At 38.5% G+C, this 22,349-nt stretch overlaps 1 protein-coding gene across 1 annotated transcript in view; it reads right to left on the bottom strand.

The window, feature by feature from the left end:
• Positions 1-1,751: 1,751 nt before the first annotated feature.
• LOC143223908 (regulator of G-protein signaling 9-binding protein-like) overlaps positions 1,752-22,349 on the bottom strand; it is a 136,704-nt gene continuing 116,106 nt past the window's right edge. The window contains exon 3 of the mRNA XM_076452383.1: positions 1,752-1,922. Within this exon, the coding sequence (XP_076308498.1) occupies positions 1,752-1,922 (171 nt within the window). The remainder of the gene's footprint in view (positions 1,923-22,349) is intronic.

The following is a 22,349-nucleotide window of genomic DNA, read 5'->3' as shown; positions in this document are numbered from 1 at the left end:
GTAGGATTCAAAGAATAACTGTTGTCAACACACAACATAAAACAAACAATACAAACTTACTCCTTTGTTAACGTAGGACTCACAGAATAACTGTCGTCAAGACACCTAACATAAAAAAAACAATACAAACTTACTCCTTTGTTAACCCAGGTTCATAGAATAACTGTTGTCAACACACAACATAAAACAAACAATACAAACTTACTCCTTTGTTACCGTAAAATTCACAGAATAACTGTTGTCAACACACAACATAAAACAAACAATACAAACTTACTCCTTTGTTAACTTAGGATTCACAGAACAACTGTCAACAGACAGACAACATAAAACAAACAACACAAACTTACTCCTTTGTTAACGTGGGACTCACAGAATAACTGTTGTCAAGACACAACATAAAACAAACAATACAAACTTACTCCTTTGTTAACGTGGGACTCACAGAATAACTGTTGTCAAGACACAACATAAAACAAACAATACACACTTACTCCCCTGTTACCGTAGAGTTCACAGAACAACTGTCGTCAAACAGACAACATAAAACAAACAACACAAACTTACTCCTTTGTTAACGTAGGATTCACAGAATAACTGTTGTCAACACACAACATATAACAAACAACACAAACTTACTCCTTTGTTAACGTAGGATTCACAGAATAACTGTTGTCAACACACAACATAAAACAAACAATACAAACACTTACTCCTTTGTTAACGTAGGACTCACAGAATAACTGTTGTCAAGACACAACATAAAACAAACAATACAAACTTACTCCTTTGTTAACGTAGGATTCACAGAATAACTGTCGTCAACAGTCAACATACAACAAAACACAACAAACTTACTCCTTTGTTACCGTAGGATTCACAGAATAACTGTTGTCAACACACAACATAAAACAAACAACACAAACTTACTCCTTTGTTAACGTAGGACTCACAGAATAACTGTTGTCAACACACAACATAAAACAAACAACACAAACTTACTCCTTTGTTACCGTAGGATTCACAGAACAACTGTCGTCAACAGACAACATAAAAACAAACAACACAAACTTACCTCCTTTGTTAACGTAGGACTCACAGAATAACTGTTGTCAAGACACAACATAAAACAAACAACACAAACTTACTCCTTTGTTACCGTAGGATTCACAGAATAACTGTTGTCAACACACAACATAAAACAAACAACACAAACTTACTCCTTTGTTACCGTAGGATTCACAGAACAACTGTCGTCAACAGACAACATAAAACAAACAACACAAACTTACTCCTTTGTTAACGTAGGACTCACAGAATAACTGTTGTCAAGACACAACATAAAACAAACAATACAAACTTACTCCTTTGTTAACGTAGGATTCACAGAATAACTGTTGTCAACACTAAACATAAAACAAACAATACAAACTTACTCCTTTGTTAACGTAGGACTCTCACGGAGTAGCTTTGTCAAGAAACAACACAAAACAAACAAATACTTGCATAATATAAAAATTATCCCCTCGTTTACAGGATGTTTATAGAGAGTATTAATAAGAAATGCTAAACAAACAATACAAATTTACACCCTGGTTATCATACAGGACTTTTGGTCAATACCCGATAAAATAACGGGAAGTGCCTGTACCACACGATCAGGCTTAGATCTCATATGATAAAGTGAAGGAGACATTTTCATACTTGAACAACAACAGTTTGGTTAGAATGAATCAGCTGGTTAGTTTTCTTTACCTTCGTATTTGAGGCATTAACACGTGACTGACTGAGGAGCAAATGTCCAAGCACTTCCGGCGTACTTGCTTAATCTTGTCTCGAACTTCCGGGCTGTCATGCCGGTTTCCGACCGAGATGAGCAGGTCTCGAAAGAGTGCCGTTTGGTAGTTTAACTCTTCGATCAGCTACAAAGAAAAACGAACCTTAGAGTCTTTTGCACTTGTGTTTCACACGGCTGAAAACAAAGAAATGAGTTTGAGAAAAGTTAGCTGTAGTTCTACAAAATAATAGAACGTAATTATTTATTTAGTTGATAGCCAGTAATTTGGGTTGTTAGAAAGGTAAAGATTATTTTAGAACAAAGCCGTATGGGCTCTCCATTACGTCCACCGCGGAGAATTGAACCTTGGATTTTAGCAATGAAAGTCCATAGACTTTCCGCTATCACACCGGGGGAACGTTTTGATTGGTTCAGTCAACAAGTTGAATTACTAGGGACAGGTAGAGACGATTTGTTTGTTTTTTGTTTTGGAATTTCGCGCAAAGCTACACGAGGGCTATCTGCGCCAGCCGTCCCTACTTTGGCAGTGTAAGACTATAGGGAAGACAGCTAATCATCTCAACCTCACCGCCAACTCTTGGGCTACTCTTTTACCAACGAATAGTGGGATTGACCGTGTAATTATAACGCCCCCACGGCTGAAAGGGCGAGCATGTTTTGGAGTTATGGGAATTCGAACTCGCGACTCTCAGATTACGAGCCGAGTGCCTTAACTGTATATGTAATTTCTGTGAGGGTTAAAAGTTTTCGGTAAAAATATTAAACAGAATTTGTCAACTTGTCGTAAGACTTGAACTACAGTCAATCATATTTTGTTATCAATATCATTGGAAAATGTATATATATGGGTGTAATATTCTCAACTGTATTTAATATATGAATATTTAAAGTTTTAACAGTCTGAAAGTATTTTTTTAATTTGTATTCTGGATTTCGATTGGTTGGTGGCGCAGCTCTTCAGCCACGTAATTAAAGCTAACACGTGATATACAAATACATAGTGTTTAGCAAATTTGAAATATACAGGCATAATCAAATACGTTCAAGATATAATAGTCTAAAACAATCAATCAAATCAGAATGATGTATCATACAAAATCCAAAAATAATTGAACCTTATTAGTAGTATATTATAATTAGACAATGTAAGAAATCAACATCTTATTTAAATAAAGTTCAAAGACCTTCCAAATGTTGTTGTGTTTTTATAAAATTACTTTCATAAGGGCTGGTTTTAAGATTTTTTTTTTAAATATTTATTAATAGGGCCCGGCATGGCCAAGCGCGTTAAGGCGTGCGACTCGTAATTTGAGGGTCGCGGGTTCGCATTCGCGTCGTGCCAAACATGCTCGCCCTCCCAGCCGTGGGGGCGTTATAATGTGACGGTCAATCCCACATTATTTGTTAAAAGAGTAGCCCAAGAGTTGGCGGTGGGTGGTGATGACTAGCTGCCTTCCCTCTAGTCTTACACTACTAAATTAGGGACGGCTAGCACAGATTGCCCTCGAGTAGCTTTGTGCGAAATTCCAAAACAAACAAAACAATTTATTAATAGTTTTGGTTTAGAGGCTCATTTGTTTGATTTGAATTTCACGCAAAGCTACATGAGTGCTATGTGCACAAGCCGTCGCAATTTAGAAGTGTAAAAAGAGAAAAGAGAGTCATCACCACCACCGCCAACTCTTAGGCTACTTACCAACGAAAAGTGGGATTGATTGTAACTTTATAACGCTCTCACTGTTGGAAGGACAAGCATGTTTAATGCGACGGGAATTCGAACCTTCGACCTTGAGATTACGAATCGAGCGTTCTAATCACTTGACCATACCTTGCCAGTGTCATTTAGTTTTGGTTTACTTTCAATGGATTAGTTAACTGTTGATAGAGGGCGCTAAATACCTCTTCATATAGAGTTTTTTTTTTTTTTAAGGGTAAAATGCCTTCTTGTCCCTAAAAGAACAGAGCCACAGCTACGTAGAATCAGGTGTATTAATATGTAGATACAGCACGTCGTGTGCATTACAAGAAATAAAACCCGCTACGTGATTTTATTTAGAGTGAACATTTCGGGCGTATTTCTCTCTTGTTTTGCCGCCCAAAACTTGTTGTAGAAACTGCAGTAGTAAGACTTTGATAATAATGACCTAGTTAAGTTTGCTTATTACGTTGAAGTTCAAAGATGAAACAAACCGCGCGACACACACGTCGGAGCGACGACAATGAAGCACATCCTCCAAGTGAAAAGATGACACATCTTGGAGCAGCGTTGTTGGCACACTTCAGTTAGTGATACGTCGAATTTACTTCCTAAGTGTGAGTTAAAAATACCTTTTTTTTTATCCTATTCCCTCTAGCTTGTATGTCTAGTTCCCACTTAGAAATAATCATTAGTCATTGATGAATTGGCTTTGAAGCTTCATATGTATATACGTACGTTCACAATTCTTATAAGTTTAGATATTTTAACAGCACCACTAGTTCGAAAGCCCGAAATGTCTTAATAAATAATAACTGAATTAATAGTATCCAACGAATGTTTGAAGAACAAAAAGTAGAATTTAAATAATGCCAGTTTTGAATTAAGCATAAATTTACACAGTGAGTTAGTTGTGCTCTGCTCACCACAGGGATCGGAACCCGGTTTCTAGAGGTGCGAGTCCGCAGACATTCCGCTGTGCCACTGGGATGAGGGTTGAATGGTGCATGAGTTATAAACATCCTTAGAATGATGCGTGAACAAACAGAAATAGTACAATACGCAGAAGACTTGTCAGCTGAGAATCATGGTCTAATTATGTTGTGCGAAATGAAAAACGTTTCAAAAAAAACAACAACAAAACTTCTTTGTTTATTTTTGAACTTTGCACAAAGCTACACGAGGGCTATCTGCGCCAGCTGTCCCTAATTTAGCAGTGTAAGACTAGAGTGAAGGCAGCTAATCGTCACCACCCACCGCCAGCTCTTGGGCAACTCTTTCACCAACGAATAATGGGATTGACCGTCACATCATAACTCCCCCACGGTTGAAAGGACGAGCATGTTTGGTGTTACCGGCATTAGAATAAAACTTACGTTATTTAAAACATAACAAAACTTGACGATCCGTTAAATTCAGTAATAACTAATGGACTATTTGTTCTAGTAAACCTTACAACCTCTATGATCACTAATTCCATAAATTACTCAAGGGAAAATGTTATTTACTTAATCCACTGTCGAAAATGTAATTTTCAATATGTAGGTCAAACCAAGACAACTGTACTGTACAGGCACGTTTTAATAACCATACATCAACAACAATAACAACAAAACACTTTAACATGGCTGGATTCTCTCTCAAGACACTAAACTCAATGGATATAGGGACAAATTCTACATCAAACAGAAACAGGGTAATTAAAGAATCTTATTATCACTGTTAAATTCTGTGACACCAAGTGGAAACAATCCCCATCCCAGGGTTGTTCACTAGCCTCTGTAAAGATTTCCAAAAGTAAATTCATAATTAAACTTAGTTTATTAGCATTATTATTTCTTTTATATACTGGTTCGATTTCCTATATATTGAGTTAGGGTTACATTATTATTATTTTCTATATTTTACTTTTGTCATTATTTAATGTTATTTCTATTGTTTATTTTGATTTTATCTTTATAAAAATTAGTTAACAACTATTATAACTATTATATGAACTATGCAGAAAACGAAGTCTGACACAAACAGCTCCAGGCTATAATTGGCTAATTCTCAAGACCAACTAATATTAAACATCTGGTTCACGTGACATTCAAGCCTATATATTTCATCACACTCATTAAACATGACCCTTCATTCTTCTGCAGAAGAATAAGTCATTCACTAGAAAACGCTCTAGGTTTGGGTCCCGTTTTGAAAATATTACAACTGTTGCAGGTGATTCTGTGTACTAAATATTTGACCTGGATTTGTAATCTCTATGATGGTCAGACTTTCAGGGCTCTCGTCCTCAATCTGCATGTCGCGGGTTCGAATCACCGTCACACCAAACATGTTCTCCCTTTCAGCGGTAGAGGGCGTTATATGTGACGGTCAATACCAATATTCGTTGGTAAAAGAGTAGCCGAAGAATTGGCGGTGGGTATGATGACTAGCTGCCCTCTCTCTAGTCTTACACTGCTAAATTAGGGACGGCTAGCGCAGATAGTCCTCGTGCAACTTTGCGCGAAACTCAAAACAAACCCTATAATGTTAATTAAATTCAGAAACAAACACACAATCCTTGTATTAGTAAAGGAAACATTTTGTGAAAGAAGGTCAGAACGAACAGTTACATTTAATAAATTACTTTTAAGACCTTTCAGTTTTGCATTAAGCACAAAGCTGCACAATGGGCTATCTGTGCTCTGCCCACCACGGGTATCGAAACCTGGTTTTTAGAGTTGTAAGTCAGCAGACATACCGCTGAGCCACTGGGGGGTAAGTTATTGTTGTTGTTTTGAATTAAGGACAAAGCTACACAATGCGTTACCTGTGCTCTGCTCACCACGGGTATCGAAACCCGGTTTTTAGAGTTGTAAGTCCGCAGACTGGGGGGTTATAGGGAATGAATCCAAGAATCGTATCCTATTATGGATATAGTTACATTTTATCACCTTTATAATTCATAACCGAAAGTTTAGGGTGTGTTCAGCTATATCGCGGCTCGGACATTAGACCTTTCACTTAGCAACAAAGTACGCTAATCACTGGGCTGCGTTAACCTGCCAAAATTATTTAGAGCGAACCTGATGAACATTCAGCTTAAATTTACATCTGTGAACTCCGTGTTGTTTTTTATATTAAGGCTGATGAAATTTCTAGGTATGATTTCACATTTTACAGTTGATAGATAAATTGACTTTTGTATAACAAAATTAAACGGGCCACAAAATTATTTGACGTATTGTCGAAATTCAGTTTCATTCATCATTATCCTTAAACTCTAAACAAAAGTTTTGTTTCTCTGAAGTTAAGCACATATCTGCACAATGGGTTATCTGTGCTCCGCCAATTACGGGTATCTAAACTCGTTTTCTAGCGTTACAAATCCACCGAAGGAGGAGAAACCTTATTATTTATTTATCTATTTTATTTTTATTTATTTTATATAGAGTACATTCGTGTATACGAGACATATTAATACTAGAAGTTTGTTTGTTTGTTTCTGAATTTCGCACAAAGCTACACGAGGCTATCTACGCTAGCCGTCCCTAATTTAGCAGTGTAAGACTAGAGGGAACGTAGCTAGTCATCACCACCCACCGCCAACTCTTGGGCTACTCTTTTACCAACGAATAGTGGGATTGACCGTCACATTATAACGCCCCACGGCTGAAAGGACGATCATGTTTGGTGCGACGGGAGGTGCGAACCCGCGACCCTCAGATTACGAGTAGCACGCCTTAACACGCTTGGCCATGCCGGACCTATTAATACTAGAAGTAAACAACCTTGTAACACCAAAATGTTTTTTTTTTTTTTACGTGAGTGTTTGATTAAATAAAACAACATTTTGGTGTTGTGGTCGTTTATTTCTAGCATTAAAAAAAAACTAATGGAACAAAATCGACATGAAATAACAGATAAATTGCCTCTCCTAGAATGATGACACGACCATTATCAAATAGAAGAAAGCAGAATTCGTTTATCATTTTCGTGTATGAAAGGCATAAGTTCATTTGAAATTTACCAAGATCCATTTTTTTATGGACGTCTAAGCACGTACACGTAACTGATTCGTTCCTGGGGGAAATTAGAAGATTAGAAGTGGTTTACTGAAATGCTGAACAACCCGATCTGCTGACGACGGTCTCAGAAAAGGTTAAGGTTTCCGGGTTAATTTTTGGCGAACTTAATTTGTCTAGTGGTAGAAAGCTTTTGATTTTAGCCAAGAACGAACTTGTGTGTTCTCATCAGATTTAACAAATACAGAATGTACGGTTCCCAAACATAATCTGTTACCATTCAACGAAAAAGTAGACCTTCTGAGTCGTGTATCTTAAGCATCAACTCGTCTTAACTTCTTAGAACGGATTATTATCTTTTTGTGTTTGTTTGCTGCTAAGGACAAAAATGGGGCCCGGCATGGCCAAGCGTGTTAAGGCGTTCGACTCGTATTCTGAGGGTCGCGGGTTCGCACCCCGTTGCACCAAACATGCTCGCCCTTTCAGCCGTGGCCACATAATAATGTGACGGTCAATCCCACTATTCGTTGGTAAACAAGTAGCCCAAGAGTTGGCGGTGGGTGGTGATGACTAGCTGCCTTCCCTCTAGTCTCAAACTGCTAAATTAGGGACAGCTAGCGCAGATAGCCCTCGATTAGATTTGCGTGAAATTCAAAACAAAAAAAACAACAACAAAGGACAAAATGGACAATGGGCTGTGATTGTGCTGTGCTCAGCGTGGGTATCGAAACCTAATTTTTAGCGTTATAAACTTTCGTATTTATTACTGGACTAGTGTGGAAGGAGCAAATCATTATTATCATTTTTTTATTTTACTTGAAACGAAAACTATCCACCAGGGGTCACTCTTTAGAACTGTTCTTAGCTCTAACATTACCTGTTATTTTGACTATCGCTCAACAACAATTATGCTTTTTCTTCACGGGTCTTTAATTCCTGGAGGACGGGATGACCTGATTCACCCAACCAATTAAAAACGAAATCTTAAATGCATTTAATGCAACAAAAGCGCATACATGAATGGTTTATTATTCCTAAGTATCAAATAACATAAATAGTCGATTAGAAGCTAATAATGAATAGTTAGTTATGATCTTAGTTTTTCAGATAAGTGCTGCTCAAAACTGCCTGCAATCAGTTAAAAAACGACCAGGTGCTATAGTCTGCTGTTGCCAGGCTTTGCGTGACGTATTGATTGTACACAACAAAGCACACTAGCGTTTGGCGAATTAACGCTATGTGTACTCCAACGTCATGTCTTATGAGGAAAATAGTCCCTTCAAATAATATTTGTAATATTATAGTTGTGTGTATTCATTATTACACTTATCTGTTGATCGTAACTTTGTTTAATATTTACACTACATTATTATTTTATAAATACCCTAAAATCTCTCAAAAACTATTTTAAAAAAGAAACAAATACAAAACTTGTATTTCCATTCTAACATGTTTCAGGTATTACTAAGAGATGATTCTTAGTGAATCTCAACAGTTTCGCGTACAGAAATGCCCGCCATTGTTATATACATTCCACAGCTTAACGTGTGGAAGATTCCTCCACTGGCTTTGATGTGATCTTTTTAGGGATGGAAGACGAACAATTCCTGAACATGTGATTCCTGTAAGACGTTCTCTTAGAGACTGATGCAAAGAATAAAAAAACAATGGGTGAATTTCCATTAGAATTAACCCCCTTCTTGGGTTATAATATTAATTTACGTAGGTAATATTTTCAACTCTAGAATCATCGACAGAGTTGGCTTAACACTAAATAACACCATTAGTGTTATCATTTTCGCTAATTGTTTCTTCTTCGTATTTTATATAAAAAAACAAATGATTTACAGATATTTCTATTTTGATCTGTTCCTTACACTTAATCTTCAAACTTGAAAAAAACAAAACCAGTAATCCAAAATTACCCAACATAATGTAGTGTTAGGGTTACATTGGTTTAGAGCGACACAGAGACAAGCCAGCACGCTCTGAGTTCGAAAATAGATATTTAATTTTAACTAAAAAAACGACAAAGCAATTTGTTCGAAATAGAATTGATTTTGTAATCGATTTTACACTGTGAAAGTTAATTTTTCTTTGTTTTTTTGAATTTCGCGCAAAGCTACTCGAGAGCTATAATGGGATTTATTGTAACATTATAACGCCCCCACGGCTGAAAGGGCGAACGTGTTTGGTGCGAGGGGAATTCGAAGTCGCAACCCTCAGATTAAGAGTAGAGTGCTTCAACCACCTGGCCATGCTAGGCTTATTTAATTGAAAACCCTCTCGGTGATTTAGCAGAAAGTTTTGTTCCATCATCAACATGGCCCCCCAATGGCACAGCGGCATATCTGGGGACTTACAACGCTGAATACCAGGTTTCGATCCCCGTGGTGGGCAGAGCACAGATAGACCTCCGTGTAGCTTTGTTCTTAATTACAAACAACATTATCCACAGTACCCAGAGAACAAAGATCCTATCGTATAGCTTAGGCACACAGATAAGGAAAATAATTGCTTTGTTTGTTTGTTTTGAATTTCGTGCAAAGCTACACGAGAGTTATCTGCGCTAGCCGTTCCTAATTTAGCAGTGTAAGTCTAGAGGGAAGGCAGCTAGTCATCACCACCCATTATAACGCCCTTACGGCTGAAAGGGCGAGCATGTTTAGTTTTGTATTAATTGTATCGTGTACCACTGACATTAACTCCAAGTACCACAACAAGCACACAATAAATGACTCATTCTTTGAGGGGTTATTGAACCTTGCTGTAATCTTTCTAAAGTTATAGATGGCTGGTGCAGATAGCCTTTGAGTGGCTTTGGTCGAAATTCATCAGACAAGCTAAGAATCATACATGAACAGAGAAAAAACTAAACTAAGTTGTCAGAAAACTGAGAGCATACGGTATAACTTTAATGAAAAAGTCCTAAGCAATAAGTCAGAAATATGTAACTGAAGTCAAATAATAACTAAGATGATTGGTACTGAAAAGAAGAATACCATTTGTGAAACTAAACACCAGAGAAATATATCACGAAAGAAAGGAAAAATGAGTGTGAAACAGCACCTAAGAATTTAGTTGGTGAGGAAAGGTTTGGTTGGTTTTGAATTTCGCGCAAAGCTACTCGAGGGCTATCTGCGCTAGTCGTCCCTAATTTAGCAGTGTAAGACTAGGGGGAAGGCAGCTAGTAATCACCACCCACCGCCAACTCTTGGGCTACTCTTTTACCAACGAATAGTGGGATTGACTGTTACATTATAACGCCCCCACGGCTGAAAGGACGAGCATGTTTGGTGTGACAGGGATTCGAACCCGCAACCTTCAGATTACGAGTCGAGTGCCCTAACCACCTGGCATGCCGGGCAGTAAGGTCTGTTTTGTTTTGAATTTCGCGCAAAGCTACTCGAGGGCTATCTGCGCTAGTCGTCCCTAATTTAGCAATGTAAGACTAGGGGGAAGGCAGCTAGTCATCACCACCCACCGCCAACTCTTGGGCTATTCTTTTACCAACGAATAGTGGGATTGACTGTAACATTATATCGCCTTCACGGCTGAAAGGGCAAGCATGTTTGATGTGACAGTGATTCGAACCCGCGACCCTCACTCTACGAATCGAGTGTCTTAACTACCTGGCCAGATTAAGGAAGAAAAGGTTCAGTGATAAAAATTCATCTTAAATGTTACACTTTAAAACTAGAGTGTCATGATAAACAGATAGCTCACATTTATTCATTCCTTTAATTCATTCCATACATACTGAATGATAGATCGCTTTATTTTCATGCAACGAATACAAATAAAGCCACATCATACGCTAGTCACATTTTGGTATTTAGTCTAATTTCGTAACGTATCCTTTCAGCACAAAGTGAGATGAAGCCAGTAAGAGCAGGAGAGACAAACATACAAACCATAACAATAATAACCTCATTGGCTCTGTTCACAGTACAAACCATCTGGGCCTTCATCGGAAAACAGATGACAATGTGTGAGTTTTCTTATGTATAATAAAGCCCCATGGGGTTATCTACTGAGTTCACCGAGGGGAATCGAACCCTGAATTTAGCGTTGTAAATCCATAGACTTACTGCCGTACCAGCGGAGGACCAGATCACAATGTACCGTTTCGCTCTAAAATGGCCATCACGGGTTTATTGAAGCCTGAATTTTAGCGTTATAAGCCCTCAGATTTCCCTCTGAGCACCAGGAGCATTTTTAACGTATTATCTTTGCTAACGACGTCATGTTTTTTTTTCTTCAGAACCTAAGTGGCAATAAACAAAGAAGAAAAACCGTTACTGAAAAAAAAAATACTTGAAAGTTAACTAAGATTTTGAAGATACATTCAGAAAACTTTTTAACCAACGCTCCTGATACGGATTGAGCTTGGCGTGCCAACCAGAAGAGCAGCCGAGTGAAAGATCAATCGACCTTGCATTTTATACCAATTAAACCCTGGTGAGTTCCTTTCAAACTAAAGTAGACAAAATGCATCCAAATTTGTTTGTTTATTGAATTGCGCGCAAAGCTACACGAGTGCTATCTGTGCTAGCCTTCCCTAATTTAGCAGTGTAAGGCTAGAGTAGAGGTAGATAGTCATCACCATCCACCGCCAACTCTTGGGTTACTCTTTCACCAATGAATAGTGGGATTGGCTGTATTATTATAACGCCTCCACGGCTGAAAGGATGAGCATATTTGGGTGACGGGGATTCGAACCCGCGACCGTCAGATTACTAGTCGAGTGGTAATAACCACCTGGCCATGCCGTGTCCACATACAAATAATTGAAGAAATGTATTTGAGCAATCCAACCCAGTCCCATCAGTACAAGGTGTAGTGTCGACGGTTTATGTTAATATTAATACACAAATGTAGCAGGTACCTAGCTTTGAGACTGGAAGAGTTGCCAATGATAAACGTTAGAAATGTTAATCATAGAGTGAATATTACATGGGAACACACTTCGTCTCTTTGATTATTTTATCGTGATAACACATTGATAAGAACTACATGTTTCTGATATTAATGTACTCTAATTAACATGAGATTATAAAGAAGTGAAGTGCGTGAATCATCCCATTAACATAAAAGACATGCCATTAGTTGGTGATTATGTGCTCGACCTCTATGTAATGTGCTGACCAACGGTTCGAGCCTTGGCTCCAAATATTTTCGCCCTTTAGCCGTGGGAGTATTATAATATGATTGACGATTGCTTGTTTTGTTTGTTTGTTTTGGAATTTCGCACAAAGCTACTCGAGGGCTATCTGTGCTAGCCGTCCCTAATTTAGCAGTGTAAGACTAGAGGGAAGGCTACTAGTCATCACCACCCACCGCCAACTCTTGGGCTACTCTTTTACCAAAGAATAGTGGGATTGACCGAAACATTATAACGCCCCCAAGAGCATGTTTGTTGTGATGGGGATTCAAACCTGCGACCCTCTGATTACGAGTGAAACGCCTTAACACACTTGACCATGCCGGGCCAACCGATAAATCTCTACAAAGAATTACTTCAGTATAATGTGAGGTATGCCCGGCATAGCCAGGTGGGTTGAGGCGTTCGACTCGTAACCTGAGGGTCGCGGGTTCGAATCCCGGTCGCACCAAACATGTTTGCTCTTTCAGTCATGGGGGCGTTATAATGTGACGGTCAATCCCACTATTCGTTGGTAAAAGAGTAGCCCAGGAGTTGGCGGTGGGTGGTGATGAATAGCTACCTTCCCTCTAGTCTCACACTGCTAAATTAGGGACGGGTAGCGCAGTTAGCCCTCGAGTAGCTTTATGCAAAATTAAAAAAAAAAAGTGAGGTAATGCTGTGACGATAGCTCATTTTCAAACAAACATTTAAATAAAACCCTTTTTATCATGGTTGGTGAACATTACTGAATGTTAAGTGTGATTACATTGTCGTTGAACTGACAAACAACTCTAGAAATGGCCGCAGGGTCAATAACCCTCTGCACGAACTAGTAGTTATTCATGTCGAGATGCCGAATATTTTTGCTGGTGCAAATAATATATAATACGCTTGTGTTTGTCTGTCCGAAAGTTTTCTCTCAATTTCTAAATCAAACGCTAAAAATCTAATATCGTCAGATTACCCGGCTTTACAATTCAGACTCATCTTACTTGTTTTTTTTCTCAGTCAAATTTTTTACTGCAACGAGTAAGGTGCAAAACGTAACAAGTCATTGTTATCACGTGACGAGTAGTTTCGATTTTACCTTTAGTTTTTTTTTTATTTGCAATGTATTATACGCAAATAACACTTAACCTGCATGTAATTTCTTAGAGAAATGAATATTACGCGAAATACAATTTCTATTGGTTTTCTCCACTTATTTAGGCCTAAGATACGCATGCACTGTTCGTTCAAAACCACTTGCTTATCTCATTGTAAACACACATTTAGACGTTTCTGCATATTCAGCTAAATTTACTTTTTACAACTTTACGTTTACATTATTTTGCAATAATTTAACTTCAGTTTTTTTCATACACTGTTATAAATATCTATGAGCTCCATTTTTCTTTGGGTTTCATTCACAATGTATTGTGTGCTTTGCATCAATTACGATAATTTAATTTTGGCGTTATAAATTTTAAAGTTTACTCTTCAACCACCAATGAAATAAAACGAATATTATATTGAAGCAATTCTTTGTAGAGACAGTTATAAATTGGCCCTGCATGGCTAGGTGGTTTAACTTGTAATCGGAGGGTCACGGGTTCGAATCCCGGTCGCACCAAACATGCTCGCCCTTTCAGCCGTGAGGGCATTATAATGTGACGGTCAATCCCACTATTCGTTGATAAAAAGAGTAGCCAAAGAGTTGGCGGTGGGTGGTGATGACTAGCTACCTTCTCACTAGTCTTACACTACTAAATTAGGGACGGCTAGCGCAGATAGCTCTCGTGTAGCTTTGCGTGAAATTCAAACAAAACCATATTTACTTTCAATTCAAATCCTACATGACAGAAGGTACAAATACTAAGAGCATTTATTTCACCGAATTTTGATAGAAAGTTGTTGAGTCGTTTCAAGAAATTTTGGTAATGGCAAGAACAACATTACACGTGCAACTTCACCCTACACTATCTTGATAAGTAACTTCAAGTTATTCAATTTAAGTAGTGCAGAGACAACATTACTACTCATATCTTTTAGTGTTTAGGGGAGTATCTTACAAGTATTGTATTACTATTAATTTATCTTCTCGTATTCAAGAGAATACCTTTCTTTTATCTTGTCGTATTCAGGGAATATCATTCAGTTACACTAACACTGTTCATTCATTTTCTATTCTTCTTTGGTTATTTTCGTGTCTTTTCGTCTAATATTTTTCTCCCCCGGCTTCCTTTTTGATGGAATGGGCCTGGCATGGCCAAGCGCGTAAGGCGTGCGACTCGTAATCCGAGGGTCGCGGGTTCGCGCCCGAGTCGCGCTAAAAACATGCTCGCCCTCCCAGCCGTGGGGGCGTTATAATGTGACGGTCAATCCCACTATTCGTTGGTAGAAGAGTAGCCCAATAGTTGGCGGTGGGTGGTGATGACTAGCTGCCTTCCCTCTAGTCTTACACTGCTAAATTAGGGACGGCTAGCACAGATAGCCCTCGAGTAGCTTTGGGCGAAATTCCCAAAACAAACTTTTGATGGATTTCTGGTGAAACATTTCTTGCTCTTTGGTTCTTTATAAGTTGTGTTTAATATCTAGATTCTCGCATCCAACCTATTCGAAAACGTAATTCGTGTTTCAATACGCTTCCGCAAGACTCGTTTTGTATTTTAAACAATTAAAATCAGTGACGATTTTAGCCACTGAAGTTGCAAATCAACAAATCATTATAAGTGTCTCGTAACTGTTGTTCAAATTTCATGAGCAGCCGCGAGACACAAATAACCATAATTCAATTTTCAACCTCAAAGATGGAGTATCATATATACCATGGTTATAAACAGTGGATATATATACCTTGAAGAGACATAAGTCATGTTTAGTGTTACATCCAGATGCTACACCAACCAGACTACCATTTATCTCTCGATCTGCTCTCAGCTGTACTTCATCTTATGCCCCCCGCTAGTACAGAGGGGATTTACAACGCTACAATCAGGGGTTCGATTCCCCCTCGGTGGGCTGAGCAGATAGCCCTATGTGGCTTTGTTATAACAAAAACACAAACACACACACACCTCATCTTATATCTTAGCAAAATGTTAAGTTAATGCAGAATTTACCTCATCTCTTCATGGGTGTGAAGAAAAGATGAGTCATTTTTACCATTATCATTCTGTCCAAGGCTTTGATGTTGGAAAGAATGGATATTCAAAAAATCCAACACAGCTGTGATGATTTTGAAAAAAAAAAAGTTAGAAAATTCGCTTCCTTTCACATAGACAATCAAAGCCTGAGATCAGAAGTATCTGAGTTACGAGTTTCATTTTGGTCGAAAACACTTCAGACGATAAAAGAAGAGAAGGAATGAAAACTGATCCGAGACTTGCCGATATTCAGGTGTAGCAACACACCGCCAATCACATCAATTTACTAATGGACAAAGAACTCAGCCGGATACTAACAAGATTATAGATTAACTCGTGCTTCGTCTGCGTTAGATGCTTTGAAAGCATTACTTACCTTCAGGTAATCCTAACACTAATGCTTCCAAGAAAATGTAACGCAATATGTTATGAAGTATTATTATACTCTCGATCTCACCGCTCAGAGATAACGTGCCAAAGAATTTAGCCTATACCTAGAGTCTCTTCTATAAAGCACCTGTGTGTATTATATAGTGAAAATAATAGGAGGGCTTGGGGCTTTCTCGTCTCCCTGGGGAAACTACGACTGCGGTGCAGGATACTCTAGGTTTAGTATTAAACAGGTCTGACATATAGACGTTAAATGTAGGTGCTTTAGGAAAGTTCGTGAAGGAATAACACAGCTGAACATAATTTCATAACCAGTTACCCTGAGCTAGCGTGTTAAGTTAGGTATTGTGATAAAATAGTTATGGTGATAAGTAGTGACAACGAAGCAAAAATTGGGGGTTGTCATACAAATGTTTACACATAAATATGAAGCCCACAACTCATAAGCGTGTTATACAAGTTTCGGGAAACTCCAGCTGTTTATCGGTTCCCTCTATAAAGGTTGGTTTGGTTGTTTCTGAATTTCGCGCAAAGTTACACGAGAGTTATATGCGATAGCCGCCCCTAATTTGGGGGCGAAAGACTGGAGGGGAGACAGCTAGTCATTACCACCTACCGCCAACGTTTGGGCTACTCTTTAGCAGTGGGTGGTGATGACTAGCTGTCTTACCTCTAGTCTTACACTGCTAAATTAGGGGCGGCTAGCGCAGATAGCTCACGTGTAGCTTTGCGCAAAATTCAGAAACAAATAGTTTTAACTAAATCTTAAATTCCTTGTTCTTCTTGTTAATTAATAGTAAAACTAACGAAGTTTTTAGACTAAAAATATAAAAATACCTCATTTTATTACTTATTTGTAAGAAAGCACAAAGCTACTCAATGGGCTATCCGTGTTCTGCCTACCACAGTATCGAAACCCGAATTTTAGCGTTATAACTCCGAAGACATACTGCAATGTCACTGAGGGGTGGTCATTTTATTACAACACCAATAAACTAAAAATTTTCTTAAATGACAATCAAAGCCTAACAAATCATATTAATTTAGCTATACAATCCTTTTTTAAACGTTTTTTTAATGAAAAGTATATTTATATATAGGAACATTCCTAAAATACGAATAAAAACAACACCTGACTTTCGTGATGACAAAAAAAAACACTTTAAATAAAAATGTATTCTCAAGACGCCTGGTTAAACTGAAGATGACCTAAGAAGGTCGAAACATTTGTTTGTTTGTTTTTGAATTTCGCGCAAAGCTACACGAGGGCTATCTGCGCTAGCCGTCCCTAATTTAGCAGTGTAACACTAGAGGGAAGAGAGTTAGTCATCACCACCCACCGCCAACGAATAGTGGAATTGACCGTCACTTTATAACGCCCCTACGGCTGAAAAAACGAGCATGTTTTGGTGCGACGGGGAGTCAAACGCCTTAACCCACCTGGCCATGTCGGGCCTGAGGTCGAAACGTTGTTCTGTACTTTATTTTAATTAAAGTTTTCATATCCATACTAGCCGTCTTGACTTTCTTGAATAACGTTCATTAAACTACAGTCACCCGAAGTGGACAGCGGTAAGTCAACGAACTTCTAACGCAAAAATCCGGGGATCTATTTGCCAGGGTGAACACAGCCAAATGTGGCTTTTTTCTGAAGGAAACAATGAACATTTTAAATTCATAGTTAGTTGTTGTTTGGTATTAAGCACGAGGCAACGCAAAGGGCTATCTGTGCTCTGCCAACCACGGGTATCAAAACCTGGTTTGTAGAGGTATAAGTCAGCAGACATACCACTGTGTCACTGGGGGGGGGAGGGGGGTAATGAAAGTTAGAAATTTCCGTACTCTTATTCGATTAACCCCCTGAGGTTTGATAACTTCCTGAAGCCAGTGGTGGCCTGATGGTTGAGGCACTCGACTCAAAATCTGCGGGTCTTGGGGGCATTATAATGTGATAGGCGATGCCATTAAGAGTTGGAGGTAGGTGGTGTTGAATAGATACTTTTCCTCTAATTTATCACTTCAAAATCAATGACAGCAAATGCATATACGTGGCTCTTGAGTAACTTTGCTTAAAATGCATAGACAGCAAAACAATTTGGAGCGCGTGGGCCAAGTTTGGCTCGACTCAAAGTTGGCGCTCCAGGGACAAAAAGCGCTATGCTAGGTCCGCCTTGTGACCTTAAAAACATAAGACTAGACCGTCATCATTCCTAGATGGTGTTCTGGACACGTTTTAGTCCTTCTGATGCACACGAGTATTATACAAGACAAAATAAGCTAGAAACTAGATGACCAAGCGTACTTTAAGGAGTAATACAGAAATACAAAACCACGCATTTGTCATAAATCAACGACTGTCTTTTCTCATGGAACAAACGTTATTTTCTTTGTATATTTCAGGTTTTTCACAATATGAGGTTTAGGGTTTTATATTCAGCAAGGACAATGTTACTGTTTTAATGTATTTCAGTTTTTTCATAATATTCTTTAGGTTTTATACAAGCAAGGCCAGAATGTGTTACGTTCTTCACACATTTCAGGTTTTTATTAACATTATGTTTTATACACAACAAGGCCAGAATGTGTTACGTTCTTCACACATTTCAGGTTTTTTTAAACATACTTTAAGTTTTATATGCAGCAAGGCCAGAATGTGTTACGTTCTTCACACATTGCAGGTTTTTATTAACATTATGTTTTGTACAGAGCAAAGCCAGAATGTGTTACGTTCTTCACACATTTCGGGTTTTTATTAACATTACGTTTTATACACAACAAGGCCAGAATGTGTTACGTTCTTCACACATTTCAGGTTTTTTTAAACATACTTTAAGTTTTATATGCAGCAAGGCCAGAATGTGTTACGTTCTTCACACATTGCAGGTTTTTATTAACATTATGTTTTGTACAGAGCAAAGCCAGAATGTGTTACGTTCTTCACACATTTCAGGTTTTTATTAACATTATGTTTTATACACAGAAAGGCCAGAATGTGTTACGTTCTTCACACATTTCAGATTTTTATTAACATTATGTTTTATACAAAGGCCAGAATGTGTTACATTCTTCATACATTTCAGGTTTTTATTAACATACTTTAGGTTTTATATACAGCAAGGCCAGAATGTGTTACATTCTTCATACATTTCAGGTTTTTATTAACACACTTTAGGTTTTATACACAGCAAGGCCAGAATGTGTTACATTCTTCATACATTTCAGGTTTTTATTAACATACTTTAAGTTTTATATGCAGCAAGGCCAGAATGTGTTACGTTCTTCATACATTTCAGGTTTTTATTAACATACTTTAGGTTTTATATGCAGCAAGGCCAGAATGTGTTACGTTCTTCATACATTTCAGGTTTTTATTAACATACTTTAGGTTTTATATGCAGCAAGGCCAGAATGTGTTACGTTCTTCATACATTTCAGGTTTTTATTAACATACTTTATGTTTTATATGCAGCAAGGCCAGAATGTGTTACGTTCTTCACACATTTCAGGTTTTTATTACCATACTTTAGGTTTTATATGCAGCAAGGCCAGAATGTGTTACGTTCTTCATACATTTCAGGTTTTTATTAACATACTTTAGGTTTTATATGCAGCAAGGCCAGAATGTGTTACGTTCTTCATACATTTCAGGTTTTTATTAACATACTTTAGGTTTTATATGCAGCAAGGCCAGAATGTGTTACGTTCTGCATACATTTCAGATTCTTTTAGGTTGTTACATTCAGAAATGAGAGTTGTTGTTGTTTTGAATTAAGCACAAAGCTACACAATGGGCTATCTGTGCTCTGCCCACCACGGGTATCGAAACCCGGATTTCAGCGTTGTAAGTACGCAGACATGCCGCTCAGCCACTAGGGGGCAGCAATACGAGCATAGCAAAGCTAAAGTCTCATGTGAGTTGTAGCAAATAACATGATGAGTACTTTCTAATCTTTCAAAATAACGGTTTCAGATATAACAACGCCTCCCGTTTTCTTCAAACTAATGTACTCTCTCGCATACGTCATTCTGTCGTAACAGGGTCGATTTGATATAACAGTAGTTCTAATAAGAGTTTGAAATCCGCTCAGAACGTTGTGGGAATGAACATTTGTGGGAAACTTATTGGTTTTTGCGCGACGCGAAATGTTTTAGTTCCAAAAATGGTTGGAAAACAAGACCAACAACTTTTCAACCACATTTCCTCATTCTCCGAGAAGAAGTTTTCATTTCTTTTATTCCTCAGTTATTTAAATCATAATTCCTAAGAATAAGTAATGTGTGTTACGTCGTCACGAGATTTTTTTTTTGTTTTCGAAACACTGGTTTGTTTTTTCAGTTACTGTCTGTAGTCAGAGTTGATTGTCCTCGACTGATAGAACGTGGTCTTTGAAACTGGTGTCCGTAAATGTAATGTAGAAAGTCGGGGAAAATACTGTTAAGATTTATGATCCAAGGTTTCTACTCCATCATTCTTCACAGAAGCTTATTAGAATGGAAAATGAGAAAACTACGTAACCATGTTTGTTTTGAATTTCGTGCAAAGCTACACGAGGGCTATCTGTGCTAGCCGTACCTAATTTAGCAGTGTAAAACTAGAGGGAAGACAGCTAGTCATCACCACCCACTGCCAGCTCTTGGGCTACTCTTTTACCAACGAATAGTGGGATTGATCTTCACATTATAATGCCCTTGCGGCTGAAAGGACGAGCATGTTTGGTGCGACCGGGATTCGAACCCTCGACTCTCGGATCACGAGTCGAGTGCCTTAACCACCTGGCCATGCCGGGCCAGCTACGTAACCATATTTATTAGAGTGAACACATTCTAAGATGGTTTGTTTATTTGTAGTTAAGTACAAACCTACACAATGGTTATCTGTCCTCTGCCCACCACTGGTATCGAAACCCGGTTTCTAGCGTTGTAATTACGCAGACATACCGCTGTAACACTGGTGGGGGAGAGACGACCAAAGATGGGGCCTGGATCTTTGTTCATACAAATTATTGTTAGTGGTACCAGATACTGACATTTGTTCCAACAATGACATCTGATTCAGGGAAATAGTCTTTATTTTAATTAAATTAATTAATTAATCTTTGGGATGCCAATGAAATAATGAAGGTCTATGTTGTTAGTAGTCTCGGTTTGTAATACTATACTATTATAGTCTGGCTAGTCCTGCCTAACTAGAGGTCGGAAGATCCAGAGTTCGAGATTCGTTCTGCTGCTGAACACGTTGTCCACTTCCAGCTGTGAGGGTGTCATAAACGTAAGCGCAAATTATATTATTATGTTTATGTAGCGGCATCGCCACCCGGTAGTACAGCGGTAAGTCTACGTATTTACAGTGCTAAAATCAGGGGTTCGATTCCCCGCGGGGGGCTCAGCAAATATTCCGATGTGGCTTTGCTATAAAGAAACACACAAACAAAGAGCGGCATACGGGGCGGAAAATGATGACTGGTTGCTTTCTGTCTCTTTCTCTGACCAGTGGTTTTAAGTTAGGCTTATGTCTAGACGGTTCGTTGTTAGGCTTATGTCTAGATGGTTCGACGTTAGGCTTATGTCTAGATGGTTCGACGTTAGGCTTATGTCTAGATGGTTCGACGTTAGGCTTATGTATAGACGGTTCGTCGTTCATTCTCCCGTTCAGGGTGTTAATACTAAAATATCAAATATTATACCAACAAAAAAAAAGCAACTGTGAAATATAAGTATCTACATTAAATAAAATGTCTGTAAATAACACAAAAATAAAAATCACAAGCCACAAGACGAGATCACCCAAAGGGTTTGTTTGTTTTGAATTTCGCGCAAAGCTACTCGAGGGCTATCTGCGCTAGCCGTCCCTAATTTAGCAGTGCAAGACTAGGGGGAAGGCAGCTAATCATCACCACCCACCGCTAACTCTTGGGCAACTCTTTCATCAACGAATAATGGGATTGACCGTCACATTATAGCGCCCCACGGCTGAAAGGGCGAGCATGTTTGGTGCGACCGGGATTCGAACCCGCAACCCTCGGATTACGAGTCGAACGCCTTAACACGTTTGTCCATGCCGGGCCCACCCAAAGGGTCAGCAATAATTTCACATATTTACAGTGAGCTATCTACGATCTGGACACTGCGGGAAATCGAACCTTGGACTTTAGCGTTTTATGTTCGTGAGCTTTCCACACAACAAACG

Source organism: Tachypleus tridentatus, chromosome 8, assembly GCF_004210375.1.
Source record: "Tachypleus tridentatus isolate NWPU-2018 chromosome 8, ASM421037v1, whole genome shotgun sequence".
NCBI lineage: Eukaryota > Metazoa > Arthropoda > Merostomata > Xiphosura > Limulidae > Tachypleus > Tachypleus tridentatus.
This window is presented reverse-complemented; position numbering and strand designations above follow the sequence as displayed.